General features: G+C 52.4%; 1 protein-coding gene across 1 annotated transcript in view; it reads left to right on the top strand.

Moving 5' to 3' along the window:
• The window catches only part of PPP2R2D (protein phosphatase 2 regulatory subunit Bdelta), a 31,893-nt gene extending 14,187 nt beyond the window's left edge, over positions 1 to 17,706 (top strand). The window contains exons 3-5 of the mRNA XM_055560932.1: positions 12,723 to 13,211; positions 16,994 to 17,116; positions 17,502 to 17,706. Coding sequence (XP_055416907.1) covers positions 12,834 to 13,211; positions 16,994 to 17,116; positions 17,502 to 17,507 — 507 coding nt within the window. The 5' untranslated portion in view covers positions 12,723 to 12,833 and the 3' untranslated portion in view covers positions 17,508 to 17,706. The remainder of the gene's footprint in view (positions 1 to 12,722; positions 13,212 to 16,993; positions 17,117 to 17,501) is intronic.
• The last annotated feature ends 824 nt before the right edge of the window (positions 17,707 to 18,530 follow it).

Genomic DNA, 18,530 nt, shown 5'->3' on the forward strand with positions numbered 1-18,530 from the left:
GGTTTGATCTTGCTGTCCAAGGTCCTCTCAAGATTCTTCTCTAACACCACAGTTCAAAAGCATCAATTCTCCAGTGCTCAGCCTTCGTTATGGTACAACTCTCACATCTATACATGACTACTGGAAAAGCCATAGCTTTGACTATACAGATGTTTGTTGGCAAAGTGATGTCTCTGCTTTTTAATACACTGGCTAGGTTTGTCATAGCTTTCCTTCCAAGAAGCAAGCATCTTCTAATTTCATGGATTTTCATGGTTAAAAATGGTTTAAAAAGCTGTGCCTTCATGCGTAGCTCAATTGGACCCTTTCTGATGGTTGCACAGTATTTAGCTGGATGAATTACTGATTTATTTAACAAGCCCTCTGTGAGTAGGTTCCAGATTTTGCTGTTACAGAAGATGCTGTATTAAAGAGACAGTCCCTCCATCTGCCCTGAAGGCATGTCTGTGGCTGAAGACTCAGGACACTCAGGCCTTGGACGTTACCTCTCCAAGTGGCCCGGGTTGTCCTCCAGAGACGCTGCTCACCTAAACCTTCACTGCGCATGCTGAGAACCTCCATCTTGTTCATTGTTGCTATTTTAATGTCAATTTTAATGCTGTAATTTGCATTTCCTTACAGTTACACAATTGAGATATATTTCCATTTCCTCCATGAATTGTCAGATTGTATCTCTTGTCCATTTTTCTGCTGAATTTTTTAAAAATCATTTTTAAAAGCTTTTTATGCATTATAAATATTAATCTCTGAATATTTTTATTTGATTTTTAATTTTTCAACTATATCTGCTGTATATAGGTCTCATAAAAGTGGATTTTTTTGTTGCTGCTGTTGGGAATTAAGAAAAAGCTGATATGCTTGTTTGGGTCAGTTAATGGTGCAGAAGAGGGACAATATGTGGAACAAGAAGAGAGACTCACAGTAGCAGGAGGTCAGAGGCAACCGTGAAAACGGGAGAGCCTGGGATACTCAGAGAACTTGGCGAGGATGTTCCTTAGGCAGGCTGGAAACAGACTTCAGCCCGTTTTATCTAGCCCTCCAGACGGAAAGCTACAGCTGAAAGGCAGGAGTGTGAGTTCTGCATCTAGAGCCGCCCGTGGCACGGCGCTGGCGCCCAGGAAGCACTTTCTACGTTGTGGCTTCTCGAGAGTCGCGAGGACACCTGCCCCAGAGCCAGTAAGTTCCCTGAGAATTACGTGGAAAATTTAGGTGAGAAAAACAGATGATGAGTCCTCATTTTTAACCATATCAGTAAGCATGTCATTCACTTTTAAAAAGGGGTGGGAAAGTTAATACAGATCATCAAAGAAAGGGCATTAATGAGCATAAACATTTTAATTAAAGCAGTGATGAGGTTTTATTTTTGCTTTACATTTCTGGAAAGAGTGGGCTTCCCTGGTAGCTCAGCTAGGAAAGAATCTGTCTGCAATGCAAGAGACCCTGGTTCGATTCCTGGGTCAGGAAGAGCTGCTGGAGAAGGGATAGGCTACCCACTCCAGTGTTCTTGGGCTTCCCTGGTGGCTCACCGGGTAAAGAATCCGCCTGCAACGCGGGAGACCTAGGTTCAATCCTTGTGTTGAGAAGATCTTCGGGAGAAGGGAACAGCTGCCCACTCCAGTATTGTGGCCTGGAGAATTCCATGGAATGTGTAGTCCATGGGGTCGCAAAGAGTCGGAAACGACTGAGCGACTTTCACTTTCTGGAAAGAGTACTTGAACTCATTTTTCTGGAGGGCAGTTTCACGTAATCTGTCGAACTTTAAGCAAGGGTTGGGAGCACATGGCTCCATTACAGGAATGTCAGCATTTCATAAAGACACATTTAGCGTTGTGCGTTGCAGCAATGTAATATCTGGAAAAGCTTACGTGTGCAACAGTTGTGACATGATCAGACGCACTGTGTCACGCCCGTGCCGTGGGTTAAGGGGCCGTGCCCGTCGGAAAGCAGCTTGTGGGACGCTGGGTGAGTTGGGTGAGAAGCGGTGCACAGGCCAGTGACCGCGTGTAAACTGAGGGGGTGCAAATGTCGGGAAGGCGCTGGATGGCTAACGTCTGGGGACCCTGGGGCGAGGGCTCAGGTTTGCAGCACAGAGGGACTTTGGCTTTTATTCTACACTCTTTTGTATTACTTAATGTTCCACACTGCGGAGACATCTTTTGTGATGATACAAAGGCCAGTTAAGAAGAGGGGAAGACTAGCTTTATAACAATGGAGAAAGGTTCCTCTTCCTGCTGCTTATGAACATCGACTGTTGAGACTGCCACTTGTCACCCTAAACATTGTAAGGTTTTTGTTCTTGGGGGGTTTTTGGTTTTGTCTCTTGGAGTTCAGTTGATTTACAATACCGTGTTAGTTTCAGATGTGCAGCAGAGTGATTCAGTTCTGTGTATTTTTTCCCAGATTATCTTCCATTATAGGTTATTACTATAGACGCACGATGCTGACTGTAGGCGTGCCATACAGTACATCCTGTTGCGTGTCGATTTTGTGTATGGTGGTTTGTATTCGTTAACCCTGTTTTTCTGAGTTTCAGTTCTGCCCCAGTTATCTATAATGACAGAATAGATGCCCATGAAAACATCTATTGCTGAAGCTCTAGTGTTTGTAACTAGGTGTAAAACAAGCAAAATGATAAGCCTGTTCGTAGCGATTGTTGAAAGGGGGCCTTCAGGGCCTGTGTGCATCAGTGCGTTTGTAAACGGACATGACTTTATTAACCGTGGGGGCTGTTTCTGGCTTTGTTGCGGCCATTTGCACTGACCTGTGAATCTGCATGTTTAAAGAAATGTCATAATTTCATTGTTTTTCTGATGCACCTTACATATAGGAGAAATATTTTAGATCTTGAGACCATCATTTGCCAACTCACATTTTAATAACTATAGTTTGCTTTTGCCCGGCTTCTGTAATCAGATTAAATTCATGTTGGAAATTTAAATTTTATTGGTTGTATTATTTTGTTAGTATATAGTTTGTTTATTTTTATTTTAGAGCTCTCCTGAAAGCTACAGCGGGTATTTCTAATTTTAGACTCACACAGATTTCCATAGCTTAATGAAAATAATTTTCTCACTGCTGGCAGTCATGGAATGTCTCTTAAAAGATTCACGCCATTTTAATTAAGTGTGAGAATCACTGGCAGAGCCGATACCATTAATTATATAATATTGTGCACCCCCTGGGTATAAGTGACATAAATTTTTCGTCCCTTTTAGTCCAGTAAGACTATTTTGGTTTCATTTAAGCAAAGTTGGTTATTTCACGTGATTTAATTTAAAAGGTGGCACTTCTAACAAGAAGCTTTATTCTTCCCCAGGCTACTGAAGATAACAACCCAGCTGGCAGGGTTCAGTGCATCCTTGTCGCTCTTCAGTGACCAAGTCATGTCTGATTCTTTGTGACCCCAGGAATTGCAGCACTCCAGGCTTCCCTGTCCCTCAGTATCTCCTGAAGTTTGCCCAGATTCATGTCTATTGAGTCAGTGATTCTATCCAACCATCTCATCTAAGTAAGAACTTATTTTTAGGAAGGATATCGTATATTAACAAATATATGTTTGTGCAGATCTTTAAGAGTTGGGCTTCACTTGTGGCTCAGCTAGTAAAGAATCTGCCTGCAATGTGGGAAACCTGGGTTGGGAAGATCCCCTGGAGAAGGGAAAGGCTACCCACTCCGATATTCTGGCCTGGAGAAGTCCGTGGACTTCATAGTCCATGGGGTTGCAAAGAGTTGGACATGGCTGAGTGACTTTCACTTTCACTCAAGAGTTACGTTATTGTGGCCCCTTTTCTGTGCCATTCTTCAAGTAGTTTCAGCTTTGGGGTCTATTTTCCATTAGCAGGTAAGTTGTGTGTCACAGCTGTTTACACTGTGTGTCTTTGAACGCTCCCTCCTCTGTAACGCGGAGGTAGGACACCCGCTTTGAGTCGGCCCCAGCCGCAGGCTTGGGTCTCTTGTGCTCTGACCCTTCCACGGAGCAGCCAGAGAAGAGAGTCTCTGCAGCAGCTGACTAAGATGAAGAGTCTACTTGTGGTCAGAAAACACGCTCACACCAGCCCCTCAGGAGACCAGACCTGAGGCTTTGTCTGATCGGTCAGTCAGCAAAGCTAAACCCCAGAGAAAGTGGTTTCCCCTGAAGCCCAACCTGGGTGTCCTTCCCGATCAGAACTCTGTGTCATAAACCCAGATCCACATCCTCTGCCTGAAGTGCTTGCCTCTGAACACCCAAGGCCTTTCCAGCCTGGGCTTTGCTCTTTGTTCCTGTGGCTTTACCCTCCCGAGCGGATGTCCAGGTCTCTGTGCTGACTGAGTCAGAACCTCAGCGTCCCACTCGGTGACGATGTCATCCTGATCAATGGCAGGGACTCCCCAGACCTGAGACTTTCACTGGCATTCTCAGTGGCGTTGCTTGGTACAGAAGCTGACCAGTCTCCACATAGAGGAAAGCATATCTGTTTCTGTCATGTAAGAACCAGGATTGTTTTTAAAGGTGGTACCAGGCGTGGATTTTAAGTTGGGCAGCAGACTTCTAGAGCCAGTTCTTTCCTGTTTTTGTTTTTTCTCAAAATTAATTTCCTAAATTTCTACTCTGTATCTTATATCAAGACAGCCCAGTTTAGAGAAATGCTGATGGGCCAGGGACCCATGAACCCATTCAGACTCTGGGCTGCAGAGCCAGGAAGTGGCTGCTGGATAATTACAGGTTTCTCGTGAAATGTTTCTTTATCCAAGGAGAAATTTTCATATGTGCTCATCTTTTTTTGATCCCTTGATTATTTTTTTATATTTATCGTAGCCTGGTCGACTGCTTCTGTCTTTTGACAGCTGACGTCATCTCAACTGTTGAGTTTAATTGCTCTGGAGACCTCTTGCTACAGGAGACAAGGGCAGCAGAGTTGTTATTTTCCAGCAGGAACAAGAGGTCAGTGGGTGCAGTCCACTGCCAGGGAGGAGGCTCAGCCCTTCTCGTATCACTCATGAGGAAGGGAGCACAGTAGCTTCTCAGTGTCTGAGTTCACTCGGATTCGGTCTGTCAGCGTTCACCATGTAGGGTCTTCTGTCAGAGGTTGTCTCGGGGTTGACGAGGAGCCCCAGCCAGGCCCCAGGGTCCCCATCTACAGGGTGGGAGGAGGGTCCTGGCCCCGCCCCAGGTGGTCTCGGGTGGTGGTGAGGTGCTGGGTCCGTTTGCTTGCATCCCATAGCAAAAGAAAGCCCTCCCCCAGCGGTGGAGGTGCTGCCCGCCAACCCGCAGCCCACAGCTGGTGCCAGGTGCCCCGCGAGCCCCGAGCCTCGGAACACGCGCCTTGGAGGAGCCGTGATGAGTCTTGCTCATGGGCGCGGCTGTTAGGCCCCTCCCTTCAGGGAGCGGGGCAGAGGCCCCTCTGTCTCACTACACAGAGGAGAGTGGGTGCTGCCGCCAGCCTCCCAGCCCTCTGGCCCCTGGGGAGTGGCCTTGGCGGTGCTCCTGAGGGAGGGGCCTCTCGGGGCGGCCAGGCCTGGGGCTCCCCTGACCCAGGGCCTTGCTGTCTGCTGTCCAGCAGGTCCGTGTGCGGTTCCTTTTTCATCTCCACATCTGGCCTCTGCGTCGTGGTGAAGCTCTGGTATCGGGGCTGGTGGGCCCTCGCTCCTTTCCTGCAGCAGGAAATGCGCCTCTGTGACCACAGAGGGGTGCGCAGTGGCATCTGTTGGGGCAAGCCCTGGGCCCCCAGCAGCTCGTTATTAACATATGCCTGTTGCAGCCTTGACTTAATACTTCTTCACTGAACTCTTAATGAGACAGCTTCTCAGAACTACAGTACTTACTTACACAGTTCATAGCCCGATGCTTTTTACTGTAATCTAGTCCACATTGGAAGCTAGTGTATTCTTAGGTTTAAAGACGACCCCCCAAAACAAGAAAAACTTCATTTTCTATAAGGACATTATCAAAATGGCAAACTTTAAGGAGTTAAAAGTGAACTCTTAAATTTAAGATAGCTATGGTTTAGTAATCTGTTGAATAATCCTAATGAAAGTAATATTCAAATACCACCACCCATTTTCTACTTCTGTTGAAAAGGAAGTTCTTTTTATATATAGTTCTTTTTACGTAGCTGTGTGAAAATCTACCTCCAAAATAAGAATGCAAAATTATAAATTTATCAAATGCTCTGTGAAGATTCAGAAATATGAAAGATAATATATATAATATTCACAAAAGAATTCTTACCACTCCAACTCAGAAAAAATACAATTAAAAATTCTTAATTTACACGGACATAATAAAACTGAGGGCTGCAACAGGCACCTTCGCAAATCCTGGGCAACTTTTTTCCCCATCTTTTTTCTCATATTTTGGTTAATATAAAAAGCTTTCCTATTCCACCTGCCTGTAGGATGTCTCAGTGGTGGCTGTATGTTAATCCCCGTTGTGGACTTGCGTGTTACCGGCGTGGGTGAGGGTGTGGACTGACTCTTCATCCATCACCTCAGAGGCTGAAGGTACTGCTCCCGTCACAGTGCCGCAGCTCTCGGTCAGAAGCCACAGAAAGCTTCCCAAGGGGTCAGAATATGCGGTTCAGATTCAGGGAAGTGTGGAGGTTCTGGAGGCTGGAGCAGCGCTCTGCTTCGTTGGGGGCGATGCAGGACGTTCAGTCAGCAGGGAGCCACCAAAACTAGTCAGGGACGGGTGTTGCAGCTCTCTTCCACGTCAGCGGTGGTGTTCCAGCTCTCTTCCACGTCAGCAGCAGAGCCCTCCGCCCGAGGACTCTGCTCTGTGTCTGGCTGAGCAGTCTGTGGATGTGGCTCCCACCTCTGTGCAGAACAGGTTTTCTCTGCGGGGGCCCCAGAGACATCGAAACTAACTGGGGACCAGCGTGCCCCAAAACAAAGTGGACGCCACCATCCCCCTCCTCTCGTCTCGCATTCCCCACACCCTATGCTGCTCAGAGTCCCTTCCATCCCCCGTCTGTTCCCACCCTCCCCGCTCCAGGGCCTTCAGACACTGACATGAGGCCTCAGGGTAGAGGACAAGGGCCAAGGGTTCGCAGTGACCTCAGGTTCCAGGAATTGAGGGTGGCGGCCGGGGCGGCTGTTCCTGGAGAGAGTGACCCAGGAAGGTCAGGCAGCTCTGTGACAGGCACTTTTCTTCCTAGAGTCACGACTGAGGCCCAGGACCCACCAATTCCACGGATTTTCCTTTCAAATATTTGTTCATTCGAGAGCTACAAGTATCTCTTGGTGTATTTGGCTTTTTCGTGAAGCAGGTGAGGGCCGTGAAGAGGGAGAGCAGTGTACGTAGCATGAACCGCTGAGCCTGCGCCCATGGGGACAGGCTGGGCGCGCCAGGGTCCTGGTGAGGAGCGCTGGGTCGCAGGAAATGTGGGTGGTCTTGATGCAGAATCATAAGGAGGTGTCTGTCTAGACATAAAGGCTGCTTATTCCGTTTATTGGACACACATACTGACATGTTAAGAAGTGTAAGATTTTAGATCCTGGTTACAGAGTAAGAATTAAAATGCTGGTCTTCTTGATTTTTAGTTATGAAATACTTACTATTTCATGGAGCTTCCCCCATAGCTCAGTTGGTAAAGAATCTACCTGCAATGCAGGAGACCTGGGTTTGATTCCTGGGTCAGGAAGATCCACTGGAGAAGGGATAGGCTACCCACTCCAGGATTCTTGGGCTTCCCTTGTGACTCAGCTGATGAAAAATCCCCCTGCAGTGCAGGAGACCTGGGTTCGATCCCTGGGTTGGGAATGTCCCCTGGAGAAGGAAAGGCTGCCCACTCCAGTGTTCTGGCTGGAGAATCCCATGGACTGTACAGTCCACAGGGTCCCAATCAGACACGACTGAGCGACTTTCACTTCACTGCTGTTTCATAGAAAATGTTGTTTTGGACATGCAGACGATTTCAGAGATTAGCATAAATATACTTATGAACCCAGCACCCAGGCTGGTGTTCCTCTATGAAAGAAAAGGAGACGCTGGGCCTGTGGATGACACACGCATCTCACCCCCCCGCCCATTTCATTTTGCCCTGTTACTCCCAAACCTTACCTTATTATCTCTGTGCCTCCCAGAGGTGGTCATTAGCTTGTGTTTCTGTTTTTACTGCAGTGTGTAGAATTGTTCTGTGTGTGTGAAAATTTTGCATAAGAGGCATCTCACCGCGGGTGTGTTCACGCAGCTCACTTCTCCTAGACATGATGCGGGGTGTGCCTGTGTTGTTTCCTTGACCATAACTGCTCATTCATGACTCTACCGGGTAGCACTCCGTTCCTTGGTGGCACGGGCATGAGCTGGAGGCTGTCAAAGGTAATGGGGAGCGTGCCCCGTGTCTCACCCTGGAGGAGTGAGCTCAGGGCTCTCCGCGGGGCCAGGCTGCAGCCCCTTCCCCCTCCCGAGCCCTCGGTTGTTCTCAGAGCGCCCCCCCCCCCCAGCAGCGCAGAGGCGACCCAGGCCATTGTGTGCACAGGGGTTCGCACCGCAGACCCTGCCCTCAGCCGGATGCCCGGGAGTGGAAAAGGAGGCTGCGGAGGTGGCCTCATCATTTGTTTCTTCCGAGTGAAGTTCATTCTGAGTGTCGCCTGTTTGACATTTTTTTGACCCAGACTTTTTATTAACTTTTAAAAATGTGTGTGGTCATTTGATATCCAAATGGGCAGTACTGAATGTTTTGCTATGCTGTGCTCTTTTCATTAAAACGTCTTTACGTTTCCTTGCAGAATAAAAGCCACCCTCATTCCAGGGGGGAATATAACGTTTATAGTACCTTTCAAACTCACAAAGAGGAGTTTGACTATTTGAAAAGTCTAGAAATGGAAGAAAAAATTAATAAAATTAGGTGGTTACCTAACAAACGCTGCTTATTTTCTGCTGTCTACAAATGGTGAGAGCTGTTTTTTTTCCTTAAGTGGCTGTTTGATTTAGGATTTTATTTTTAATTTTCTATGTGTAGATTCATTTTTATTTTAACCTTCTTTGAAACTTATTTCTGCTTTAAACGTTGGGGGGAGGGTAAATTATTAGGTAGCAGGGACAGGCTGAAAACTCAAATATGCAAAAACACACTCCCAGCGGTACGTCTCTCAGCTCTGCGCGTCTCTGTGTCTTTACTTATTGTCAGAAACGAGATGCTCGTGTATAATTGGAAACACTAATGTTCAATACTCCTCCCAGCTTTCTGCTGTCATACTCAGCTAGCACTGGCGCATAACACACAGTTTTTATTTTAATATAGATAATTAAAATTTTCTTTTCAGATAAAACTATTAACTTATGGAAAATAAGTGAAGGGGATAAAGGAGCAGAAGACTGTAACTTAAAAGACGAAGATGGGCGACTGTGAGATCCATTTGGAATCAGGGCGCTGCGGGTGTGTGCTACATTTTCTTTAAACTATCCAGCACTTGTCGTGAATTAATCGGTAATGATGCTTAGGGCAGCTGTGGAGTGAATCCTGCGCACTCCCAGAAATACTGTGAGGTCTGCCTTCTCCTTGAATGTTCTCGCAGTCACCTTATGTGTGCTGGTTAAAGTGAGTCCTCTTAGTCTCACAAAGATGAAAGTCACATAAAGCTACTGAAGAAGAGACGGATTCAGTTCCACAACAGATCTTTCTGAGTGCATCTGCTGTCTTTCCCTGCGAGGTTCCGCGTAGCTCATTGGTGGAGCTGAGCGCAGTTCCCTGGGGGAGCTGACCTTCGGACAGGCAGGTGGCCTCCGCCGGGTTTCCTCCCAGCCAGCTAGGGTGGAGGCTGACGTCCCAGAATTCTTTGCCCCTCAATCCATTGGCATCATTGCTAATTCTTTTTTCTTAAAAATTCTTCAGTCCCTCTTTGGTGTACCTAGGGGTAGTGTGAATGGCCGTATCTGTTCTAATATCTCAATTTTTTCATCACATTTTGACATCCATGAAATTGAGTAAAACTTAAAATCTGGTGGTATCTTGCCTTCGGCCTAGTGAGGACCCCATGGATGGTATCTGCAATAAAATGAAGTGTGTGAAGGAGGTTCGACAAGCTTGAGTCGTGCCCTAGTGAGACCCAGGGTGCTGCCTCGGGCCAGGCAGCCCACCCACCCAGGAGACCACTACCGACACGGCCTGGCCTCCCCAAAGCGCCTGCCTGGGCCACCTGAGCACTGTGGGCCGTTTGGTCGGTTGGTCAGTTCACGCTTTGTTGGGAGTGACCTGCCTGGTGAAGGCCCAGTGCACGAGCGCACTGTGGATTAGTGGCCGAGGAGCCAGAGGAGGGCGGGGTGTGGCAGACAGCCCCACGCCGGCAGCGGCCTGGCCCGGGGCCTGCTTCCCTCCCGCTCTGCCGGCCGTGTGTGCGTGCACTGCAGGGCGGCCGCACAGGGCAGAGGCGCAGCCCGCCGTCAGGAGGACGGGGACTCACGGGTAGGTGCTCCCGGGAGCAGGGTGGGGGGGTACCTTGTCGGTCAGTGGCGTCACCCTGCTTCCAGGAAGTGAGGCAGAGAAAGCGATGCAGTTTGCTAGAATCTGAACCCTAATTTGAACCAGGATGTTTGGATCCAAGCAGTGCTTTTGTAGGTGTGTTCTCGCATGGGTCCTTCTCACCTTCATTCTACTGCTGTGTCTCGGAGGCTGTTCTGAATGTGGTTTGCTGCATAGAGACCCGCGGTGGGAGCTCACTGTGACTCCAGGGTTTGTCTCTAAAATAGGAGCTTCCCTCTACCTCAGGGAACCTTGCTCCCTCGGTAGCGGGAATCGCCTCAGCTCCTGCCTCCGGGGCTGACTCAGAGGCAGTCTTAAATAGTGTGCACGTCAAAGGTAAGTAACGCTTCCTGTTCTTTTGTGTTTCTTCTTCCAAATTTGCTAATAGATGATAATGACGGAAAATACTCACTTTGATTAGAATGACGTTTAATTACCCAATCCAGAAGTGACTTCTCATGTAAGAATGACATTTTAGAAGACAAGTTGTTTATGGAATAGTCAAAAACTAGGTTATTGGTTTCTCTAGAAAGTGAGGGAGCCCTGTGATGCCCTGCGTTTTGGAGTGGCGCCTGCTTGGCCAGGCTGCGACTGCAGCACCTCGTGCGTCACGTCGGTCACTTCCGTCCTTCTGCTTGCTGTGGTTGGTTACGCACTCTGTGAAGCAGCGCACGCAGCGCTGGCTTCCGTGTCCCACCGGCACCTGGACGCAGCGTCCCTGCGGCCAGGCGGGTTCTGAGGCCTGGGTTCGCTCAGGCCGGTACCTGGACGCAGCGTCCCTGCGGTCAGGCAGGTTCCGAGGCCTGGGTTCGCTCAGGCCAGTACCTGGACGCAGTGTCCCTGCGGCCAGGCGGGTTCCAAGGCCTAGGTTCGCTCAGTGACCTTGGTGTCAGTCGGTGGGTCTTTTCCAGCCTTTCTCTTCCTCTGTAAGCGGAGGCGCTGGCACGTGCCTCCTGGGGTGACGGTGGAATGGCTGCAGGCTCCTAGCTCCGCGCCTGGTTCAGAGCAGCGAGCCCCGCACTCAGCCGCAGTTTCTCCCACCCTCCCGACACCCTTCTGTGCCAGGAGTGTCCTTCGCAGCCCCGGGCTCCATGGTGCACGTGACCTGGACGTCACACCTGCTCCTGGAGCCACAGGTCGCTTGCAACGACCCCTGTGGACACGCCTTTGTGTGCTTGGTCGGATTTGGTGCCCAGGCCTGGAACTTGACGTGGGCTCTGCACCCCGACTCCCCAGCAGGTGCTCCCCGCAGACGGTGAGTGTTTTCAGCAGAACATCAGAGCTCTTGAGAAAGTCACTTCTCAGTTCTGTGCAACCAGACTGACCTTCATTTCTTTGATTATTGGTGAGTGAGGATGTCGTCTGTTAATTGATGTCCATTTTTGTGACACGTTCAGTGTTCTTTATCATTTTCTCTCAGTAATCTGTGAGGACTGTCATTCATGAAGGGCTTGTTTATGGTGTCGCATCTATCGTGGTTGTCGTAAAGATTCTGTCCCCCCGTCAGGATTCAGATGCCCATCTTGTGGCCGAGCTCATAAAGCCTGGGAACTGGCACGTGCTTCCTGGGGTCTGTTGGCACTCTTGTGCCTTGAATCCACTCACGGGGTGAGCTGGTGCCCTGTGGCTCCTCCCCTCCCGCTTGACTTTCAGCCAGTTCCCAACCATGCCCCGTGGCAAGCTTTCTCCTGAGCTGGGTACCATTCTCTCATTTTGGGGGTGGTTCCTCCCCCAGCCGGGGGGCGTCCTCGAAGGCCTGTGCTGACCAGTCCTCCGGAACCCGTTGGCCGCTCGGCGCTGTGTGCCCCGTGCACTTCCCTGACTCTGGGCTGGCCTGGCCCCCAGCCTGCTGGCACCTAGCGAGGCGCGCGGCCGAGTGCTGGGCAGCGCCGCGCTCCATGCTTCGGACCCTGCGTGTGCTGACGGCTGCAGGTCCCACTGCTCCCCGTGTTCCCAGTCAAGCAGTGTTTGTGTTTGGCAGCCTGCCGTGTGACCTTGCTCTGATACCTTCGAACACGCTCTTGACATCGGATACTTCGACCCTGTCAGGATCCTTTGGAGTCTGGCAATACTCCTGGGTCTGTGCTGGTTTGTGGCTGTTCATGTGGGACTCGAGTGCAGTGGGCACTTGCCTGCTTTTCTTCCTGATCTTTTAATGTTGTTATGTTGCTTTGAAAGTCTTTCATAGAAGGCTAGCAGTCACAATGAGGTGAAGGCAGCCCCCTCTCCCCGGGCGTTGCTGGATCTGATTTGTACATTAACGTACATCTTCTTACCTAGCAGATTACACTGCCTGTAATCGCCTCCTTCAAACACCTAAGCTCTTAAACCTCCGGTCTGCGAGCCCTGCCTTAACCATGCACGTCCAGACATCGTGGACAGAAGCCAGCCAACATGAAGGAGCTGACGGAGGTGGTCACAGTGGCAGAGCCCGACCCCTTCCAGTGCTGCGAGCCCATCTACAGCGGAAGCCGACCCCCTCCAGGGCCGCGTGCTCGTCCACAGCGGAGGCTGACCCCCTCCAGGGCCGCGTGCTCGTCCACAGCAGAGGCTGACCCCCTCCAGGGCCGCGTGCTCGTCCACAGTGGAAGCCGACCCCCACCAGGGCAGCGTGCTTGTCCACAGCGGAGGCTGACCCCCTCCAGGGCAGCATGCTCATCCACAGTGGAAGCCGACCTCCTCCAGGGCAGCGTGCCTGTCTACGGCAGCAGCACAGAGCCGTCTGCCCCTGCGACACACGGTCCTTCGCCCCGCACTGCCCGCACGCCAAGGGTAAGCTGCTGGCGAGCTCAGGCACCTCCCATCCAGAGCCTGCCTTGTCCAGGCACCCACCACCTCCAGAGACCTCGTGGTGCCTCCTGTCGCCCGCGTGCCTGCCTGCGCGGAGGCCCTGCTTCCTGGGTGCCCGCTGTGGGGCCTGCAGGTCACCCTGGCCAGCCCCTCTGTGCATGGGGACCTCTGCTGAGGCCAGAGGCCATCTCACCACCCAGGATGGGCTCTGTCCCTGTAGAGCTTTGCTGGCTTGGAAGCCAGTTCCCCCAGGAAAGTCCAGGCTTTAGCCCACTGAGCCTTGAGGTCCTTGGGGAGGGGAGCTTTGGGTTTGTTATTTTTACTCATAAAGAACAGGCCCTACTTTGTAGAAAACCAAGAAGTCTGTGTGTCATGCCAGTGTGTGCCCTGGGAACTCTGCCAGCGTGCCCCTGGGCGTGGAGCACTGACGCCATCGCGGTCCAGTGTGCCGTGGATTGTCCTGTTCTGGACACTGTCCTGCAGTGAAGTCAGTGTATCGGTCAGTCCGCCCAGAGTGTCTCCCGCTGTAAAGTGGGGGCAGCTCCGGCAGAGCCTGCACATTTGGCCTGGTTTTCAAGACAACACTCTTGAGTAAACAGGCTTAGATTCTAAGAGTGGTGTTATCTGTCAGCCAGGCTGTTTCTGTGAGGAAACGCTCAGTACTGCCGCCGGGTTGCTTAGGATCAACTTCAGATGCAGACTCAATAAACATACAGGTTCTTTGTAATCCATGTATATTTTTTAAAAAGCAGCAGCTAAAAATGAAAGGAAGCACAGACCTCCTTGCCCACAGGTCCCCGAGCCAGGACGAACTCCGGGGTCTGGTGCATGGGCGGGCGGAGGGTAATACAGGCACTTGAGTTATTGCTGATAAAGCAAAAGTGCTGGGGAAAGAAAGGTCTGCCCAGCAAAACCCCCTACAGTGGGTTTTGCTGCAGTGAGTCTTGCCCATCGAATGCTGAAGGAAACCCCTCTCCTGACGGGCGGTGGCAGGTGGCACCACTGTGCAGTCCAGCTGTCCTCAGCTGCGGGCTGGCCCTGTAGCACCCATGGCCTGGGGAGTCAGAGGGCCCCAGGCCCGCATTGGCCTCTCGTGGTGCCCGGCGTGGTGTCTGCATGGAGCCTGCTGGCCGGGGTGTACCAGGCCCCGGCCCCCGTGGAGCCACCGGCTGTGCAGGGCGTCTGCAGGGCACCCAGCAGCTCTCCAGGTTTCGGGCCAGGGCCGGTGAGCCTGGGGTCCTTGCTTGCTCTGCAAAGTGGGCTGTTCTCCGGTTTTTAAACAGAAGTGGAAACACTGTTTTCCGGTTTTGGAAGATCCCAGCAGTAGGTCCTTCTCAGAAATCATCTCCTCCGTGTCCGACGTGAAATTCAGCCACAGCGGTCGGTACTGGATGAGCCGGGACCACCTGTCAGTGGGGGTGTGGGACCTCGACATGGAGCGCCGGCCCGTTGAGACCCATCAGGCGAGGCCTTGGGTGCCACCGCCCCGACCTTCCTGTGCTTCCATTAAGGTCCACGAGTACCTGGAAGCAAGCTGTGTCCGCTCTATGAGAATGACTGCATCTTTGACGGCTCTGAGTGCTGCTGGAGTGGCTACAACAGGCGAGGCCCGCGTGGGGACCCAGCCCTCCAGGGGAAGGGCGGCACGGGCCCGGCTGCCCGACGTGGAGACGGGGTGTCTGGGCACGTTTCTCACCTTGCTTGCGATTCCATCCATGTCTGAACAGCAAGCAGAGAGCTAGATTCACACTGGCTGTTTCTGAAATGCTTAGTGGGTGACAATTGCTTATTTTCTGTTATTTCCAAGAGGAGTGAAAGGAAGGAGGTGAGGATGTTCGTGTGGGTAGGTGGGATGGCCTTTGCTTTGGGAAGGAGTGGAGGCCGAGACCCCAGGATGCTGCTGTGCGTGGACGGCAGTGCGGGGCTGGCGGGACACCCCGCTCTGTCAGGGCTATGGCCGTTTCAATGCCTCTGGTCGTCTGTGGGCACGTGCCTTAGAAGTGACAACGTGCTGGTTCTGCCTGGAGGTCTGTGTTTAATGACGTTTGAAACCTCTCCTGTCGTGAGATGGGAGAAGATGCTGCTGTGGGCCTGTGATGGGGTTGTGTGCCTTGTGGGGCTTGTGCACGTGTCCGAGCCAAGGACCTCCCGGTGGTGGTGAGGGGCTGGCAGACGTCCTGAGGCGCCCTGCGGCACAGACCCTGGAACTTCTGGCCATGCTCCCTGCGGCACAGACCCCGGGACTGCCAGCCGCGTGCCCTGCAGCACACACCCCGGGACTGCCGGCTGTGACGCCTTGCTGCACAGACCCCGGGACTGCCGGCCGCGTGCCCTGCGGCACAGACCCCGGGACTGCCAGCCGCGTGCCCTGCAGCACAGACCCCGGGACTGCCGGCCATGATGCCCTGCGACACAGACCCTGGGACTGCCGGCCGTGCGCCCTGCGGCACAGACCCCGGGACTGCTGGCCGTGACACCGCCATCCTTTGCATGTGAAGAGGGAGGGACAGTGAAGAGGGCGCAGCACTGGCCTCGGGGCCTCAGCTGGACCCAGGAGCCGGGAGCCCTGGTAGGGGGAGCCCTGGCTCTGGGCCCTCAGAGGTTGGCTCTTGAGACGGAGACCCTCGGGATCTGTAGAAGGCACCCATCTGGGTTAGACAGGCCCCAAGGGAGACATGTTTGTGAGAGACCTTGGGCTGGGGTGGATCACGTCCCCAGCGTTTGTGAGCCTGAGCACGGCTCTGTGTGCATGTGTGTGTTGATGTGGGGAGCACGCCCCGTGGGCCGCTCCAGGCACATTGGGAGCGGACGTGTCAGGTATGGGTGCCCGCTTTTCACAGGCTAACATGCCCTACGTGGTGTCAGTGGCAGGTGGAGGGTGTGGTGCCTGGGGCAGAGACAGGACTTTGCCCGCAAGCCTCAGCACGGCCACCTGGGCGCCGTCAGAGCCCTGAGGAGGGCCCTAGGCCAGGCGGGGCCGCCCTTGTGGCGGGCTTGGTGTCCCCCCGGCTTCAGAAGGTGGAAAACAGCTGGGGCCTGCATCAGGCCCAGGTCCAGAGCCCTCACGAAACGCTTTCTCAGCAGACCCGCTGAGGGCATGCAGGGCCACAGAGGATTTGCCCTTCCCAGGGCGCCAGGGCCCAGGATTTCCCTGGGTTAAAAGCCCTGAAACCAGAGCTCACAGGCACAGATGGGCAGGCACGCGTAGGAAGGGCAGTGTACGCATGCCCCCGGACACAACAGAGCGTGGCGCTCCAAGAATCCCGCTTCCAGAGGCGCGCACAGCAGCGTGTCCGCGATGCAGGAAGGGGCCGGCCCGCCCGCGCACAGCACTCACGGGGCCCCCTCACTGGGAGGGGCCCCAGCCGCTGCTCGGGACGGGAGCTGCGTCCTGAAAACCCCCCGTGGATTTAGCACACCCTGTGCAGCTGAAGAGATCTTGAATTCACTGAAGATGGGAAACATTCTAAGGAGAAAGTCAAGGTTTTTACCTATTTTCAAAAACACATTAATATAATTAAAAGTGTAGATTCGTTACTTTCTCCTTTTTGATCCTGTTGTATTTGTGTTTACTGACACGACTGTGTATGAGGTTCAGTGAGACCGTCTCACCACGGTTCTCTCTTGGCCGTTACAGTCTTTCCTGTCTGATGTCTGAAGGTGGCCTGTGCAGAGCTGGGGTAGGCGGTGAACCGCTTCATCCGGGGCCGGCGGGGCAGGGTGAAGGGTTCCTCGTCACTTACAGGTCATCTTCTTTCACGCAGCGCCGTCCTGACGGGCCTTACAACAACTCCTTCTGGATGTTCGATAGGTCCACCCGGAGGATCGAGACGCTGGAGGCCTCCAGGGTGAACAGCAAGCCTCGGGCCAGTCTGCAGCCTCACAGGGTGTGTGCAGGGGGGAGGCGGAAGGGTGAGGTGAGCGTGGGCAGCCTGGACCAGCAGGAAGACCCTGCGCACGCGGGCACCTGGCCAAGAGTGTCATTGCCGTGGCCGCCACCAGCCACCTGTACACCTTCTAGGATGAGGTCAGCTGCGGCGGCAGAAGGCCCTGTGTCTGTGCAGAATTGTGCCTGCTTGCTGTCGGAGCTCGGTGGCCACCTCACCTCTGAGAAGCAGGGATGCCCTTCTTCCTCAGAGCAGACTGCCTGGGGCTCCGAGCGGGGGCCCCGGCTTCTGCTCCGGGAAGGGGGACCCTGGGTGTCGCTGCTCAGTGAGAGGCCAGGTGGAAGCAGGCCTCAAGGCCGTGACTAACATAGACGTCTTTACTTAGGTCTGAGCCTGCCTTCCAGATTAGAGACCAGACATCCACACCCAAGAGAGGAGTCGTCAGGTGCAACCTCTCCTGCCAGCCCTCCTCATCCTCTGCCGTCACCCGGGCCTCCACCCACATGGTGGCATCCGCCACCCACCTGCCAGCCTTGGCGGCTCTGCGCCCAGTGTGGCCCCGGGCAGCTGCACTCCGCCACTCCTGTGTCCACCGTCACCCCTTCTGGGGCAGCTGCTTAATAAAAGCAACACACTGTAAAGAGTGTTTTTAAGTCCAAAATAAGCATTGTCTTTTTATTTGCTTTCATTGCACATAACAAAATTATGCAGAATTAAGACTTTAAAACTCTTTTATACTTCGTTGACAGAATGGTGGATTGTATGTACTGCTTGAGGCTCTGAGCGTATGTATCCCCAAACTTCTGCAACCTTTGTTTCTGTAGAACTGGTACCCCTAACCCACCAGGTAAGGACTGGAAAAAGTCTTAACTGAGAGAGAAAATCATAGGAAGTAGTAACAGAACCGCTGCTGAGAAGCCAACACGGGGTTTAAAGCATGCCGCAGATTCACTGCCGTTGAAAACTTTCGTGCTTTTTCTAAATCTTTTTTTAAAAGTACTAGGTGTGGAGTGGAGGGATAACATACTTTTTTAAAATGCTAAAATTATACCCTGCATTTCACACTTAAAGGCAGCAAAAATTAAACCATTTTAATTTCTATCCCTTGATGGTTTAACAGTAGGATCTTTGGTATCAGAAATCAAGATTTCCCCTCCCCCCAAAAAAAATACAGAGGTAACAATAAGTCACTGGAGCTTGCTCTGTGGAATTCCACACTGGAGCCGCGGCCCCAGTCCTCGGGGGGCGGGCGGCTGGGCCCACGCGCTGCTCGTGGACTCACTGTGATGGCGGAGGCCCCACTGGCGCACATTTCAGTTGCAAATTGAGAACCAAAACGTATTAGGTGGGTGCAAACATAATTGCAGTTTTTGCATTGTTGAAACGGAGAGGGCAATGGCACCCCCCTCCAGTA

Source organism: Bubalus kerabau, chromosome 22, assembly GCF_029407905.1.
Source record: "Bubalus kerabau isolate K-KA32 ecotype Philippines breed swamp buffalo chromosome 22, PCC_UOA_SB_1v2, whole genome shotgun sequence".
Taxonomy (NCBI): domain Eukaryota; kingdom Metazoa; phylum Chordata; class Mammalia; order Artiodactyla; family Bovidae; genus Bubalus; species Bubalus kerabau.